At 40.4% G+C, this 14,453-nt stretch overlaps 1 protein-coding gene across 1 annotated transcript; it reads left to right on the forward strand.

Annotated features, from left to right (window-relative positions):
- Positions 1-1,977: 1,977 nt before the first annotated feature.
- Positions 1,978-9,441, forward strand: grk7a (G protein-coupled receptor kinase 7a). The gene is made up of 4 exons (XM_088613373.1): positions 1,978-2,805; positions 3,129-3,566; positions 5,143-5,414; positions 7,209-9,441. Exons 1-4 carry the CDS (start codon positions 2,203-2,205, stop codon positions 7,546-7,548), a joined length of 1,653 nt encoding a protein of 550 aa, XP_088469499.1. The 5' UTR covers positions 1,978-2,202; the 3' UTR covers positions 7,549-9,441.
- Positions 9,442-14,453: the final 5,012 nt, after the last annotated feature.

The raw sequence follows: 14,453 nt of genomic DNA on the forward strand, positions 1-14,453 counted from the left end.
GGTTTGGGACACATCTGGGTAGATGCTTAATGTGGACTCTCATGATTACTTATGACCCTGACCTTGTCTCTTTCCCAAATGCTTAATGATGTTTTCTAATTGATAGATTTGTGTGCATAAGCAGCATTGTGAGGAGGCATTGTGAGAAGGGCAGGGCAGAAATCCAAATCCTGGAGGATGGCAGGCAAATGTTTCACCATGTTTACACAAGTTTATTTTGAAAGCTGATTGTAATGAATTGATTCAATTCATCTGTATTCCGCATAATATACCCACCACAGCTGGGCACGTGCATAGAAGCTGGCTGCCTCTTACACTCATGTGATATAGATATTTTTACTGTTTTTTATCATTCACTCCCCTGGGTATGTTTTTGTCTGTCTTCCACGCAATTCTGAAAAAGTGAAGGTTTGTTTGTTTTGTACCATGTGCCTCATTTTGAAATCTCATAGCTAGGGTTCAGGTTTGCTACATCTAAGATTCAGCCAGTCAAAAGTGAACATCCAACTATTTTCTAACCACTTTATCCAATTCAGGGTTGCAGGGGAGCTTGAGCCTATCCTGGCCAGCAATGGGCAAAAGGCATGGTACACCCTGGGCAAGACACCAGTCCATCACAGGGCACCAACACAAACACGAGGGCCAGTTTTTCCAGAAGCTAAATTACCTACCAGTTCGTTTTTTGGCTGTGGGAGGAAACCAGAGCACCCATAGGAAACCCACGAAAACACAGGGAGAACATACAAACTCTACAACAAGTCCTGAATTGAACCCAGGGCCACTGCACTGTGAGGCAGAAATGCTAACCACTGCGACACTTTGCCACCCACAAATGTATTTACTAAATGCATTTAATTTTTTATTTTCACTACATTAAGTCCTGTGGGAGGTCACTCGAATTCTCTTACTTCATTGTAGATTTCAATTAAAAAAGTTTTTTCTATATACAGTACATTGTTTTATGTGCATTTAGAATTTCCTTGTTCTTTATAAACCATTGCAGACACAGCTTTTGGCATGCCTTGTGCTAAAAGGTATTTCACAATTATTTCTTTTGTTAAAAAAATATGGTTTAAAGAGTTTTAATTATCAGTTCTGCAGACTCTATTTCTATGACATTATGGATCATAATAGTCTTCAATATGATTCGTGAGTATAAACCAGTGCTCTATATTTTTAAATAACAATGGTAGGTTTGTGTCATAAACAAGCAGTGCATTTTTAGTAATTATTTTAGATTAATGTTGTTTAAGATTACGTTTTTCAGTTTTTCTAACTGCAATTGTAAATTCAGCCATTTTCTAACCACTTCATTTCAAAAAGCCGATAAAGCCGGAGTCTATCCTGGCAAGCAACGGGCACAAGGCAAGATACACCCTGGACAGGACGCCAGTCCATTGCCAGGCAGACATACATGCATGCATTCACACCAAAAGTGAACTAACCTCCCAGTATATGTTTGGACTGTGGGAGGAAACCTGAGCATGCAGAGCAAATGGACACAAACACGGGAAGTTCATACAGACTATACAGTACATATGCAGATAGCATCCCCAGCCCAGAATTGAGCTCAGAGCTCCTGTGCTGTGTGATTGCCATTCCAACCATTGTACCATCATGCCACCTGCAATTGTAAATCATTGATCAATATTCCCCATTGCACTTAAATATTTTAGTGCAATCTAGATTTGTAGAGAAAAAAGGAATTTGACCCCCTAGGGTTTTGGCTCAGGGATTAGTAGCACAGTGCAGATGGTTTAATTTAATCAATATGATCTCCAAAAGTGGTCAAACAAACATGGTCAAGGATGACCTATAGATATGATCAGCTTTTACAGAGGAACCCACCAGTGCTTTTATGATCTCACTCTGTTCATGTTTGGAGATTTGGACAAATGAATCTATCTTTTACGCTATATTCAAATTTGATGGTGCTCAGCTGCCCACTAAACATAGAAAGTTGAAAGCTCCTTAGTGGAGAAACCTCTTATAAGTTCCTTTCCATGAATAGCATACCTAAAGATACTTAACGAAAATCCTTCTGAGGTATTTAATACTAAATGAGTAATTACTTGAGAGCTAAAGCAACTCTTTCTCTCCCACCAAGCTTCAGATCAGCATAGTCGCCCCAGGACTCTGACAGAGATATACAGCACAGTGCATTTTAGCTTGCTAAGGAGAGTACAATCAAAAGCAGCCAAAATGTGTGACATGGGAGGACTAGATAACTTGATAGCCAACACTGCTTACCTGCAAGCCCGGAAAAGTGGGGATGGTGACACAAAGGAGATGCAAAAAAGGCGGAGGAGCCTGTCTCTTCCCAAGCCCGAGCAGTGTGTGGAGCTGCGGCAGAAGACTGAGATTAATTTTGAAAACCTGTGTGAGCAGCAACCCATAGGGAAAAAGTTATTCCGGCAGTTTACAGCAACCGTTCCTGAGTACCAGGTGGCTATCGATTTCTTGGATGAGCTCAATAACTGGGATCTGGCAGAGAGCACCTCCAAAGACAACCTCCGCCAAAACATCACCACCAGCTTCCTTAAGCCAGACTCCAAAAACTTCATTGCCTACCTGTGTGCAGAGTTGGCCGAGAAGTGCAAAAACGTCACCGAGAAAGATTTTGAAGAAGTCATGGAAAAGGCCAAAGAGGAGACAAGAAACTTCCTCAAGGGAAAAGCATTTGACGAATATCAAAACAGCCCCTTCTTTGAAAGGTTTCTGCGGTGGAAAGTGTTTGAACGCCAGCCCATCACAGAGAAATACTTCTATGAGTTTAGGATTCTGGGAAAAGGTGGTTTTGGTGAGGTAATGATGGTCTATCTTTGTTATCCGCTGTACTTTACACCTTGCACTATCTGCAATATGAAATTCTGGTCTGATGTTTCTTACAAATGACAAATTTTCTACAGATTGCATGTTTCACAGCCAGTGAGTCCTAAATGTATCCCCTTGGGTAGTGGAGAAATTTCCATTTATGATACTCATTGGCAACAATAGATTTTTGTTAAATGCCAAAACATAGAAAGAAGATACTAATTATAATGTAACCTGAAATAAAAGGGCTACTGTATTTCAGGAAATAAATACTCCTGATGTTGGGACCACGTTTCTTTTTCTTTCTTCTGCAGGTCTGTGCTATTCAGGTCAAAGTGTCAGGGCAAATGTATGCCTGTAAGAAACTGGACAAGAAAAGGCTGAAAAAGAAAAAGGGGGAGAAGATGGCACTTCTAGAGAAGGAGATTCTGGAGAAAGTCAACAGCCTCTTCATTGTCAAACTGGCGTACGCGTATGAAACCAAAAGCCACCTGTGTCTAGTGATGAGTCTTATGAATGGAGGGGATCTGAAATACCACATCTACAATATCGGAGAGAGAGGCATAGAGATGAACCGAGCCATCTACTACACAGCCCAGATAACCTGTGGGATCCTGCACCTTCACTCCATAAACATCGTGTACAGGGATATGAAACCAGAAAACGTGCTCTTGGATGACAACGGCCAGTGCAGATTATCTGATTTAGGTCTGGCAGTGGAAATTAAAGAAGGAAAATCAATCAATCAGAAGGTAAGTAGAGAGCAGGCTTCACTCACTCCGACAGTCATCAGTATCAATCTACTTTACTCTTAATGCCAAAGGATTTGTCCTCACTGAGGGCCTTACTAATGGGCACTTCATTACACAACAGATGTGTGCTTACTTATTTTTCATTCTATTTATAGGCTTAAGCCCTTATATATATTTCACTTTTAATGCAATATTTCACTCTTACATATTTTCATTTTCAAATGAGGCTATAGCCTAAACATAGTTTGGTGATGAAGCTGAATGTTTTTGTTTTACAGTAAATTGTGATTTTGAAGATAAAACTGCTAAAACGTAATCTGATTGTGCTGCTCTTGTGTTAACTGGAAAAGGATACAGATTAAACCTACTAAACCATCTTTCCATCCCTAGAGGAACTAGAATTTTTATTTCATTAGTGAATGGTATTGCCCTGCCATACTGTACATTAACTGATACAAATTAAAACTGACAAATGTACTGTATACTCCCACAGCATTAGTACCTGAAGAGCTACTTTACCGTGGTTTTCTGGGCTGCCACACAGATAAAGGATGAAGCTGCTCGACAGGAATGTGCTTTAGTAAATTACATGAGATTACTTTCTTCAGGATAATTAAATTGCTATTGAACATAAACATATACAGTAGAAGTACAAGCACTTCTGCTTCACACATTCACGTAATCAACAGACTACACCCCTCACCAGCTGTGTCATTATGGTTAGAACACTGAAAAGGAAACAATGTTTTTGACAGTTAATCTAATTATCTAATGCTCTCCTATAGCCCAAGCCAAGCAAGTACGACATTGCTGGCTTTGTGAACATAATCTTCTTTAGCAGGCATTGCCTAAATCTGTTTCAATCAGATAATCGTAAAAGCAGGACCTTCATTGTAGTTAGTCTAACTCAAACCAGTTACATTTCTTTAATTAAATCCTAAAGCAATTTAGATTTTCTCTGATGAAATATAAATTTGAGTCATGGTGAAGTAATAAGGCCCTTAACAGCACTTTGCGGCGTCATCTTCTGTAGACGTGCTGCTCTCTTTAGACGGATGAAGATGGGCTCAAACAGACAGGAATCCCTCTAGGAGAATCTGATGCACTCACTGTTGGAAATTGGAGCTCTTTTGCCAATCCCCAGATGTGACCAATCAGTGAGCCCAAATGACACCACACACAGTGGAAAGTGAGGACATTGCAGTCCTTGGCTGGGTCTGAACCCCAGGTAGAGGGAAGAGATATATCTGTTTCTGCTTTGTCAAAGCAGACTACTTGCTTGCCAAAGCTACAGTGACATGGTTCATTCCCCATTCACTACAGTACCACAGCTCTGGCACACTTGGCCAGTCTCTACACAAGAACCCCACGGAGCTATATTGATGGTCCTTCTGTTTTACATTTGTTATCATGACAGAACGTATCCATCCAGTATGTACAGTATGTAATTCTCAGTAATCTCTTGAACAAAGTCCTCAATAATGAAAGATGCACAAGCTGAAAGGCACCCAGCAAATAAAATGCCCTAATCTTTTTTTATTTTTACACAACTTCCTCTTTATTTTTAATGGAGTAGGCTGGCACCAATGGATATATGGCCCCAGAGATCCTGAAGGAAGAAGATTACACCTATTCTGTGGACTGGTTCGCCCTGGGCTGCAGTATTTATGAGATGGTGGCAGGCCGGACTCCTTTTAAAGACTTCAAGGAGAAAATGAACAAGGACGAAGTCAAGAGGAGGACCCTGGAGGAGGAGGTGAAGTATGACCACCCCAAGTTCGATGAGCTCACCAAGGACATATGTAAACAGTTTCTAATGAAGAAAATTGAGGACCGCTTAGGATGCAGGTATGTGCCCTGGAGCCAAAATGGGTGTTTTCCTAAGTTTACTTAACCATCTGATATGTGCATATGTGCAATTCAAATTTTATGTGGCTGAAAAAAAAAGAAATTACTCTTTAAGATGATGAAGATTATGTGGTTTTCATATAAAAACTCACTAACCTCTAAAGCAGATTGAATAGCAGAAGTATTTGACCCACTCTCTGAAAAGTATTGAGTGGGGACGTAGCTCTTAATATTTAGTTATTGATTTTTTTCCAACTTTATAGGGCAATACTTACGTATGTAGAGGGGCTTACTTTTTTACATTACATTTTACACATACTGTATGCTGTCTTTTAGTGCTTCTGGTAAGTAATTTGCCATTTAGAGCTGCCCAGATACCAGCTTGTCTTGGGTGAAGGTACGTGTATTGCAATTGGGGAAGGAGGAGTAGGGGAGTGGGAGAAGATGGGAGAGCTTGTTCCCACTGTGTTCCTGAGGATGAGGAGTTGCTTCTGCCACCCTGGCTTGAGCAAGAGGAGGAAGACTGTAGGCTTTGATGGAACATGAGGAGGCCAGAACCTGAAGTTGGAACTATCTGAAATCCCCTAGCTTGAAGACAGTGATGTCCAAGAGCTGCACCAGGTACCCTAACCAGAAGCATGTCAACCTTAAACCTGGCTTACGCCCACAAGTGGAAACTATGTGGAAGTGCTTTTTAAACCTAGAAAAAGGAGGCACTTCTTTAACTGAAGGGTTGGGGTGTGGGAGTCTGGAACAAACTACGCAGACATGCTGTTGAAGGCCAATGTTGTTGAAGAAATGGCTGGAAGAGATCCTTGAATCAGTTCACCTCTAACTACCAAATGGGCATAATGGGCCAGTGGCATCATCCTCTTGTTTGAACCCGTTCTTATGCTCACTGTGGCCAGCTCACCCCGTTTCCCTGAAGCTGGGAGCCCCTCTCTGTGACGTGGAATGTGAACGCTGGCGGCAGCTCCCACTCGCTCTCACTCATTCTTTCAGCCTGTGCTCCCCCTGCTGGTGTAGTGGTGTAGCTGCAGCAGGGCTCCCCTCACTGGAGCAACAGTCATACAGTACCTCGGCATCATCCTCTTGCAGGGGGGTGGCAACTTCTCCTCCTTCTTCTCATGCCCCTCTTCAAGACTGGGGGCATCTTTGTTTTCTGCCTCCAATCTTCCTCAGGCCAAAGTAGCAGTAGCAACTCCTCTTCCTCCCTTTCTCTCCCAGCGTCTGAAGCAAGGCAACCCTAAACTGTTAAAAAGTCAATTCTTAGAACCAATTAACATTTTTTTGATTTCCCACCTATCAATTACTTTAAAACACTGAAAGAATTAAAGTGGTAATGCTCCATTCTCAAATATGCATGACTGTCCTTCTGCACTAAGCTTTATTTTAAATAAGCTGAATTCAGACATCATAGTGCTCCTGGTTTTACAGAAAGCCAGGTATACTACACCTGTAGGTATACTTTATAATACTTGAATACAAGCCAGGCAACTCATACTTACAATAAGTGTTAGGAAATTATTTTATAAAGTATCTTAAATCAGTTGCAATTTCTTGACTCTGAAACTTCTGTAATCTGTAGTGCAGTGTGGGTCAAGAGGCGTAAAGATTAGTGAAGATTCTCTTCGTGTGTGGTGCAATCACAAAACAATCAAACTGAATTTCTGAACGAGATTCACAAATTGTGAAGTTTTTCGTTTTCTCTTTCAAGTGACAATACGTTATCTCTTTCGCAGTGAACAATGCAAAACATCTGTGAATAAATTCTTGATTTATTTTATTCTTCAGAGGGACACATGATGATCCAAGGAAGCACGCATGGTTTAAGTCTATTGTCTTCCAGCGTCTGGAAGCTGGGCTCATTGACCCGCCCTTTGTGCCAGACCCCTCTGTTGTGTACGCAAAGGAGATCGGAGACATTGCAGACTTCTCCGAAATCCGGGGGATAGAGTTTGACGACAAGGATAAGAAGTTCTTCAAGAGGTTTGCCACTGGGGCAGTTTCAATCCCCTGGCAGGAGGAAATGATAGAAACGGGACTGTTTGACGAGCTCAATGATCCCAGCAGGAAGGAGTCGGCCGCAGGAATAAATAGCGAATCCAGGTCAGGTGTCTGCGCACTTCTCTGAAAGACGTAACGTCAGGAACACACAAAAACGTATCACAGCACTATGTCTCCTCTGGGTTATCTAAAGACTCTGATTAGAATTTAATCAGGCCTGTCTCCTGAGTCTGCCTGGATGGACCCTAAACAAATGCGCAAGGGACTTGTCTAAAGGTGAAACGGGAGCGCCACTTGAGAGCAATGCCCATGAACAGAAAGCCTGCGGAAAGCTTCCAGATGCTGTGTGTTGTGTAGTTCACGAGTCTAACAGCAGAGGGAGACAGAATCTGTGTGTTCTTAATGCTAAAATGCGAAACAAAATGTGGACTCTGAAATGCAGGCACTGCTTTGCAACTCCTTGATGCTCTGTTTGATCTCAATCTCAGATGCTGAAATCTGATAATACACAGCCTGCTCCTGGATAGATGGGCTCTCTGCTCCCTAAAAAGTTAAACTCAATGCAAATATGCTGATAAATGTATGGTATTGGTATGGCATTGTACTGATGATTCAGAAGTGTAGTGCAATGCCAAGACTATACCTGTTATTTTTAACAAAAAGCAATACAGAACTGGAATTTGGTAATTTTATGTTTATGTTTGAAAATGGAATACTTAGAAAATCTTCACCTTCTTCACCATCTTCAACAGTGGTATTTACTAATTTACAAAGTATATCAAATACCACGTTCATTTGAAAATGATAGATCCTGCTTAGAAACCCATGGAACTCCATCCATGGAGCAGTATATACTGTACTGTATATATAAAATAATTGTCCATACCCTTTTTCTGAAATATCTTAATGAACTAGAAAACTATTAACTAACTAGTTTAATGAACTAGAAAAGGTTCCTCACTTGCAGTTATGTGTTTAATAAACACATTACACTTAAGATAAGATTAGATCACTTTTTTAGCCGTATACAATTTCTTGCATTAGGAATTTGTCTTTTCACATACCCCAGCTTGCTCTCCATGAGACACACAGGCAGGGAGAGAGAAGCTTAGGGGCAGGGCACAAGGTCAGCCATTTATACGGCACCCCCAAAGCAGTTGGGGTTAAGGGCCTTGCTCAGGGGCCCAATAGAGTAGGATTCCTGTGCCGGCTGTGGGATTTGAACTTGCAACTTTCTAGCCACAGGTGCAGATCCTTAGCCACAGTGCCACCGCTCTTAAATTACTAAATGGAGAATACAATTTTTGGAGATGGAGACCGTCAGTGTTTACTGTATGTCTACAAATGTATTAATGTTTTAACATATTTAATGCCATTCATTTTATGTGTATTCATGCACCAAGTTATAAATGACAGCTGTACAGTTTTCAGGTATTTAAAATCTGTGTGTGGTTTCCATTCACATTTGAATATTATTAACTTCATGAACGATGAGTTAAAGCACTAGCTCAAGAGCAGGCTGAGCTCTAAGGTCCCGGGTTTGAGCCTGGTCATGCCACTCGCTGACTTTAACCAGGATTCCCCAAGCAGTGACCGAACAACTGTCCCCAGAGGTAGGGTAGGGATTAGTCAGCCAGGTCTCTCCTGGCTCTTGGCCAACCAGCGACCCAAGTGACTTCCTGGGTGCCTACAGGCACATGGTGCTGTCAGTGATGGTATCCCTCTCCTCCAGTAGGAGCTGAAGCTCCTGCATGGGGCTGGGTTACTTGTGAGTTATAAAAGACAAGTGACTGGAAAGTGAACAGGTCAGAGAGTCTCTCTACACTTCTTCATTCTCCTGTGTGTGGAGACAGGGTTTGCAGCTCTGAGCTGAGACTGAAACCACAAATTTATAAAGTGTCTTTTTTACACATTTTTACAACTGACTGTGTGGAATATGCGTAAGCAAAATGTATGGTCTCTGCTCAGCTTATATTGCACTACATTTGTAGACCAGATTAAAGTGAAGCTTGAAAACCTGTCCAAGCTCTGCTCTTGAAGATTTTCTAATGAAGCATGTGTACACATGTACAAACATACACACATTCTGCAGATCAACATTAAATACCTACAGTGTAATTGTGTATGACGAATACTGTTCATAAACCTTTTACTAATTTTCAGACAGTGGTTTTCTGTGGTGTTGAACCAGAAAATTCTGATCAAGTGTAATGGGGCTACTGATCTCTGTTTTGGAAGGAGAGGGTGACTTATTGTATATCAAGAAGTTTGGGATCATTTGTACTGAAAAGTTCCATACAAATACAAAGGATTCTTCTCATCATAAGAGTTAAAACATTGCAAAATTTCTCAAATTTCTAGAATCAAATATTTTTCAGTTGAATTTTTTAGAACTATTTCTCAATTTTGTAACTGTTTTATTCTTCACATTTTATTTTTTAAATAAGAAACACAGTCATAACTGTAGCTCAGGACATAGCGAAGTGGTAGGAATAAACATCTACAATCAGTCAAACTTGGCAAAAACCAATATTTGCAAATCATATCCATTGCTAAATTCTGGAAAAACATACCAGAATCGCTTTACAAAAATAATTTTAAAAAGGTATGTGCTCTTTCCCAAGATTAGTACTACATTGTGTCTTAGAACCAATTAATCACAAATTCCTGGTACATATGCTTGGAGCATTTTCCTGCTTTGTGAACTATATGTATGCATTAAATATTGAAATACAGTACTTACCTAAATTAGTCCTGCAATGAGGTGACACAGTGGCGCAGTGGTTTGTATTGGTGCCTTAAAGCACTGGGGCACTGGTTTAATTCTGGACCTGGGGTGCTATCTGTGTGGAGTTTGTATGTTCTCACTGTGTTCATGTGGGCTTCTGAAGGCAAACTGGTAGGTTAATTGGCTTCTGGGAAAACACTCCAGTGTGAACGTCTGCGTGTCTGTGTCTGTGTGTGGCCTGAGATTGACTGGAGTCCCATCCAGGTTGTATCAGGCCTTGCGTCCGTTGCTTGCCAGGATAGGCTCCGGCTCCTCTGCGACACTTAATTGGAAGAAGCTGTTAGAACATGGATAGATGGATGGTCCCACACTGGAAATCTCCCAGATGGATTCTGTATTTCAGGGCTGGAGGAATAGATTTCTAAAAATAACTTGGGGGTCCTTTTGAATGAAAAGCACTATATGAAGTGCAATAAATGAAATGAATTATTGGAACTCTCACACGGTATTGATGTCGTATTACTAATTTCACATGCTGCTGATAAAACCTGTAAACTACCAGAACAACTTCATTCTGCTGGCTAAAAGGTTTTATGGACAAAACAATTTCGTGAGGTAATGTAATTATCACAGAATTATTCTACAAATCTTTAACTCTCTTCAACTATTTCTATCTAAATATTTTACTTATGGAACCGGTAAATGTACTTTTGAAGAATATAACTGCTAGTTTTTTGATGGATATATTCTCAGCATCGTGGAGCAGCAGTTAGCATTGCTTCCTCGCAGTACTGGTGTTCCTGGGGTACCCTCTGTGGATGTTCTCCCTGTGTTCATGTGGGTTTCCTCCAGGTGTTCTGTGTTTTTCTCACAGTCCAAATACATACCGGTAAGTTAACTGCCTTCCAGGAACACTGGCCCTTGTGCGAGAGTGCACACGTTTGTGCCCCGTCCAGGGTGTGTCCTTTTTGCCTGTTCAGACTCCGGCTCCCCTGTGACCTTCTACTGGATAAAGAAAACAGATAAGTGAATATTCTCAGCATATTTTCAAAGTGCACATTGAGATAAGGTAGTGGTTAAGGAATATCCGTATTTGCAGGACTGTGTCCTGAGAGGTGCCTGCTACATTGTCCTGGTCTTCACTTGTCTTGAGGAGCTAATCACAAGGTTTCCTGTTTATCCGCAAAGCCTTTGTTTCAGGCTTTATTAACTGCTCTACATAACTGTATTAGTCCTGTATCAGCAAGACCCCCTCCATGACATTTGCTCTGTATAACCTCAGAAAGGAGAAGGAGGAGCACAAGTGTGCAGTCTGAGTGGTACAGTCCAGCTGTATTATCTGTAGTCTAACATGCCACAAAACTATTGTTACTCCCTGTGAAACATTGCTCTGTACTCAATCTACACAAGAAATGCTACATCAATATAATTAAAACCTGCAAACCATCTGTGAGGGGGATACTAGCAGAGTTTTACCGGGACTTTTGAAGTCCATTACTAAAGCTGTGTACAATTTCTGAAGTCTCCTCTGAATGTTTTGTAGATTAGAAAGTATTTTTCCTATACCCAAAGAGCTGTGGGTGTATGCAACAAACTACGCAGCCATGTTATTGAAGCTGATTCCATGGGATCAATGGAGAAAAGACTGGACAATATATACAGAGACATGAGATACTAACGCTGAAATGAGCGACAGGGGTCCAAAGGCCCCCTGAAGTTTGCAGACTCTGCTATGTTCTTGTCACTCTACAAACTCTGCTAGCTCTAAACAGTGTTATATTGTCTATCACTTTAACCCCCGTCTCTGCTTCATTCGTTACAAATCCTCGCTCCAACAATGCATCTCATTCCTTATGGCAAAGACATGTAGGACGCATGCATTATTCATGCATGAATTGAGTTCTAAATAATTAACCCTACACCTTATTATTGTTCATATGTAATGATACACTATAATTTACATATATGTAACAAAATATGTATACATTAGAGAGTAAATGCACACTGTTTAGGAGGTTTCCCCTTTGGTAGGTTGTTAATACCGGAAAAGTTATTACAGGACTATTTTACAGCATAGTTGATCCAAGTGAAACTACTGCTTATGTCTGTTTTTAAACATTTCCGAAAGTAAGATCCCTGAAACAGAGACCGACGGAAAGCTGAGGCCTCATATGTTTAAGAAGACCAGTGAATTGGTTAGGTTAAGACGTACAGGAGCTGCTTCTTTTAGTATTCTTGTTACATCATTTAGTATTCTTGCTACACTTGCTGTATCAGCTGCAGAAGTGGGAAAACGCTATCTTTTGTTACTGCCGACATGCAGGGTCTTTGGAAAAACATTGATTCTTATTTTCTGTACAAACAAGTGCAGGATATTCTGACATTTCTCATCATTCGTTGTTCATAATACTTTTGTTTCTGTGGCAGGAAATATTTACATTTTCGGCCCTTTGTTTCACTCTATTGTTATGTGGCTATATAGGAAGATGTGCCAGGGAGCTTTTGACCTGGCTGACAACAAATTCAGCAACTCTGCAATTCCACATCACTCACAGTCCAAATGACTGCTAACAGCTAGAGATTTGTGGCTTTCTTATAAAGGAGACACGGAATCTGCTTAAAGTTGATATACAATTAAGAGAAATTAAAAATATTGTAAAAGTAGTATAAATAACTTTATAGGGAAACTTAATTAGTAGTTTGTAATAATTCAGTGCTCAGCAATATGCAGTTAGTGCCGGGTGCATTCTCTTCTAAAATCCCAAATGAAGAAGAAATGTACAGTAGTATGCTAAACACATAATTGTTTTGCCTTTTCATCTTCAGTGGAATAATGAAAGCTGCTATTCTAATGATGCAGTAGCTATGGAAACAGGGATTGCCTAGCCTGTGGCAGTTTCAGGAATTCCTGGAGATGACCCTATGTGATCATTAAGATGGAATGTTTTCCCTTTTTACAGTATTCCACTGCAGAAAAGAAAGGGAATCCCAGAGGATTCCCTTCACATTCATGCAAACCAACACTGTTATCACAAAGAAGAAGACATTTCAGAATGTGTTCTGCTTTAATTAAGTTTCTCCCATGAATTCATATGGGTCTAAACAGCTGAATATTTTTTAAATATCTTTTTAGCAATTTCATTGCATGGTATACTTAGGACGACCCTTCCTTTGCATTAGTAGTGAAACTAGCTGTTCAGGAATGGAATTATATTGATTTTTCAAATGAAGATGCTGGGTAAGCGCTACTAATTCAAAGAAAAAATAGCAAAACTAGTTTCAAATGTCATTATTAACGACTGGTTATTCTAGTAACTGCATTATCAGAATAAAAACTTTGAGTAGGTGTCTGCTTTAACTTTCCCTGTCCAACCAATAGCATCTCAGAACCAATAGCATGTACACTACGTGCTGATATCCTAGGTTTGAACTCTTCAGTTCTTTCCTTTACAACTATCTTCTTTAATTAGCGGCTTATGGAGTTATAAAAAAGTAATTGAGGTGTGAACGAATTATTAGGATTATCAAAGACATTTAAAAAACCTTTTAACGGATGGGAGAAACGACTGCGTGAATTGAATTGAATCCCCCTTTTAATTGTAGTTTTTAAATGTCTTTCTCCAGCAAAATCCAAACCACGAGTAACTGCCGAATGGTTCATTCTTTTCAAAGAAGAACGAGAAGCCAAGCCACAAAATTATAGTTTTACTACGGTCACTCCAGAAATCTCAAGCTTATACACGACTGTGTGTCTGTCTGCATTATGCGGTGAATGCTGAGGAGGGGTGGGGTGAAAAGTCTCTATAAGGCTAGCCTAGAACTGTGTCTCAACAAAATGCTCCTTGTAATTCTTTCAGACAAGATATGTACACTGTAGCTAAGCCTGGAATTTCTCTCCTGAATGAAAGGGGAAGATCCTGTAGAAGCTGCTCTTGTACAGTACAAGTGGTTCAAGCCCCCAGTGTAGTGTCTCGGATTTCTCTACATGTGACTTCAGAAGGCGCCAAAGGACATAAAGCTACCAAGTCTTTACAACGACCTTTCAATTCCCATCTTCTCCCTTAGATGGACATGCGGTCTTCTGCTACTATTTTACAGAACAGCGATAACTGTAACTAATCACGGGGTGTTGGTATGATCTGTGTATTAAGAGCACAGAAATGCTTACTGTAGAAACAAGATGTTGACTCAAAATCCCTACTTAATAATCTTCTAAATACAGCCCCAAAACACTAGGCCGTTAAACTTGTATATAACCTGGTATGTTGTGTTTTTGGAATCCAAAAATAATCAAGAGACAAAGC

Source organism: Lepisosteus platostomus, chromosome 2, assembly GCF_059453375.1.
Source record: "Lepisosteus platostomus isolate fLepPlt1 chromosome 2, fLepPlt1.hap1, whole genome shotgun sequence".
NCBI classification, from domain to species: Eukaryota; Metazoa; Chordata; class Actinopteri; order Semionotiformes; family Lepisosteidae; genus Lepisosteus; species Lepisosteus platostomus.

Excerpts from the sequence above, each read along its gene's own strand:
- grk7a (XM_088613373.1), top strand. The coding sequence starts at position 2,203 with ATGTGTGACATGGGAGGACTAGATAACTTGATAGCCAACACTGCTTAC. Across the intron at positions 3,567-5,142 it reads GAAAATCAATCAATCAGAAG|GCTGGCACCAATGGATATAT; the intron begins GTAAGTAGAGAG and ends TTAATGGAGTAG. Across the intron at positions 5,415-7,208 it reads GAGGACCGCTTAGGATGCAG|AGGGACACATGATGATCCAA; the intron begins GTATGTGCCCTG and ends TTTATTCTTCAG.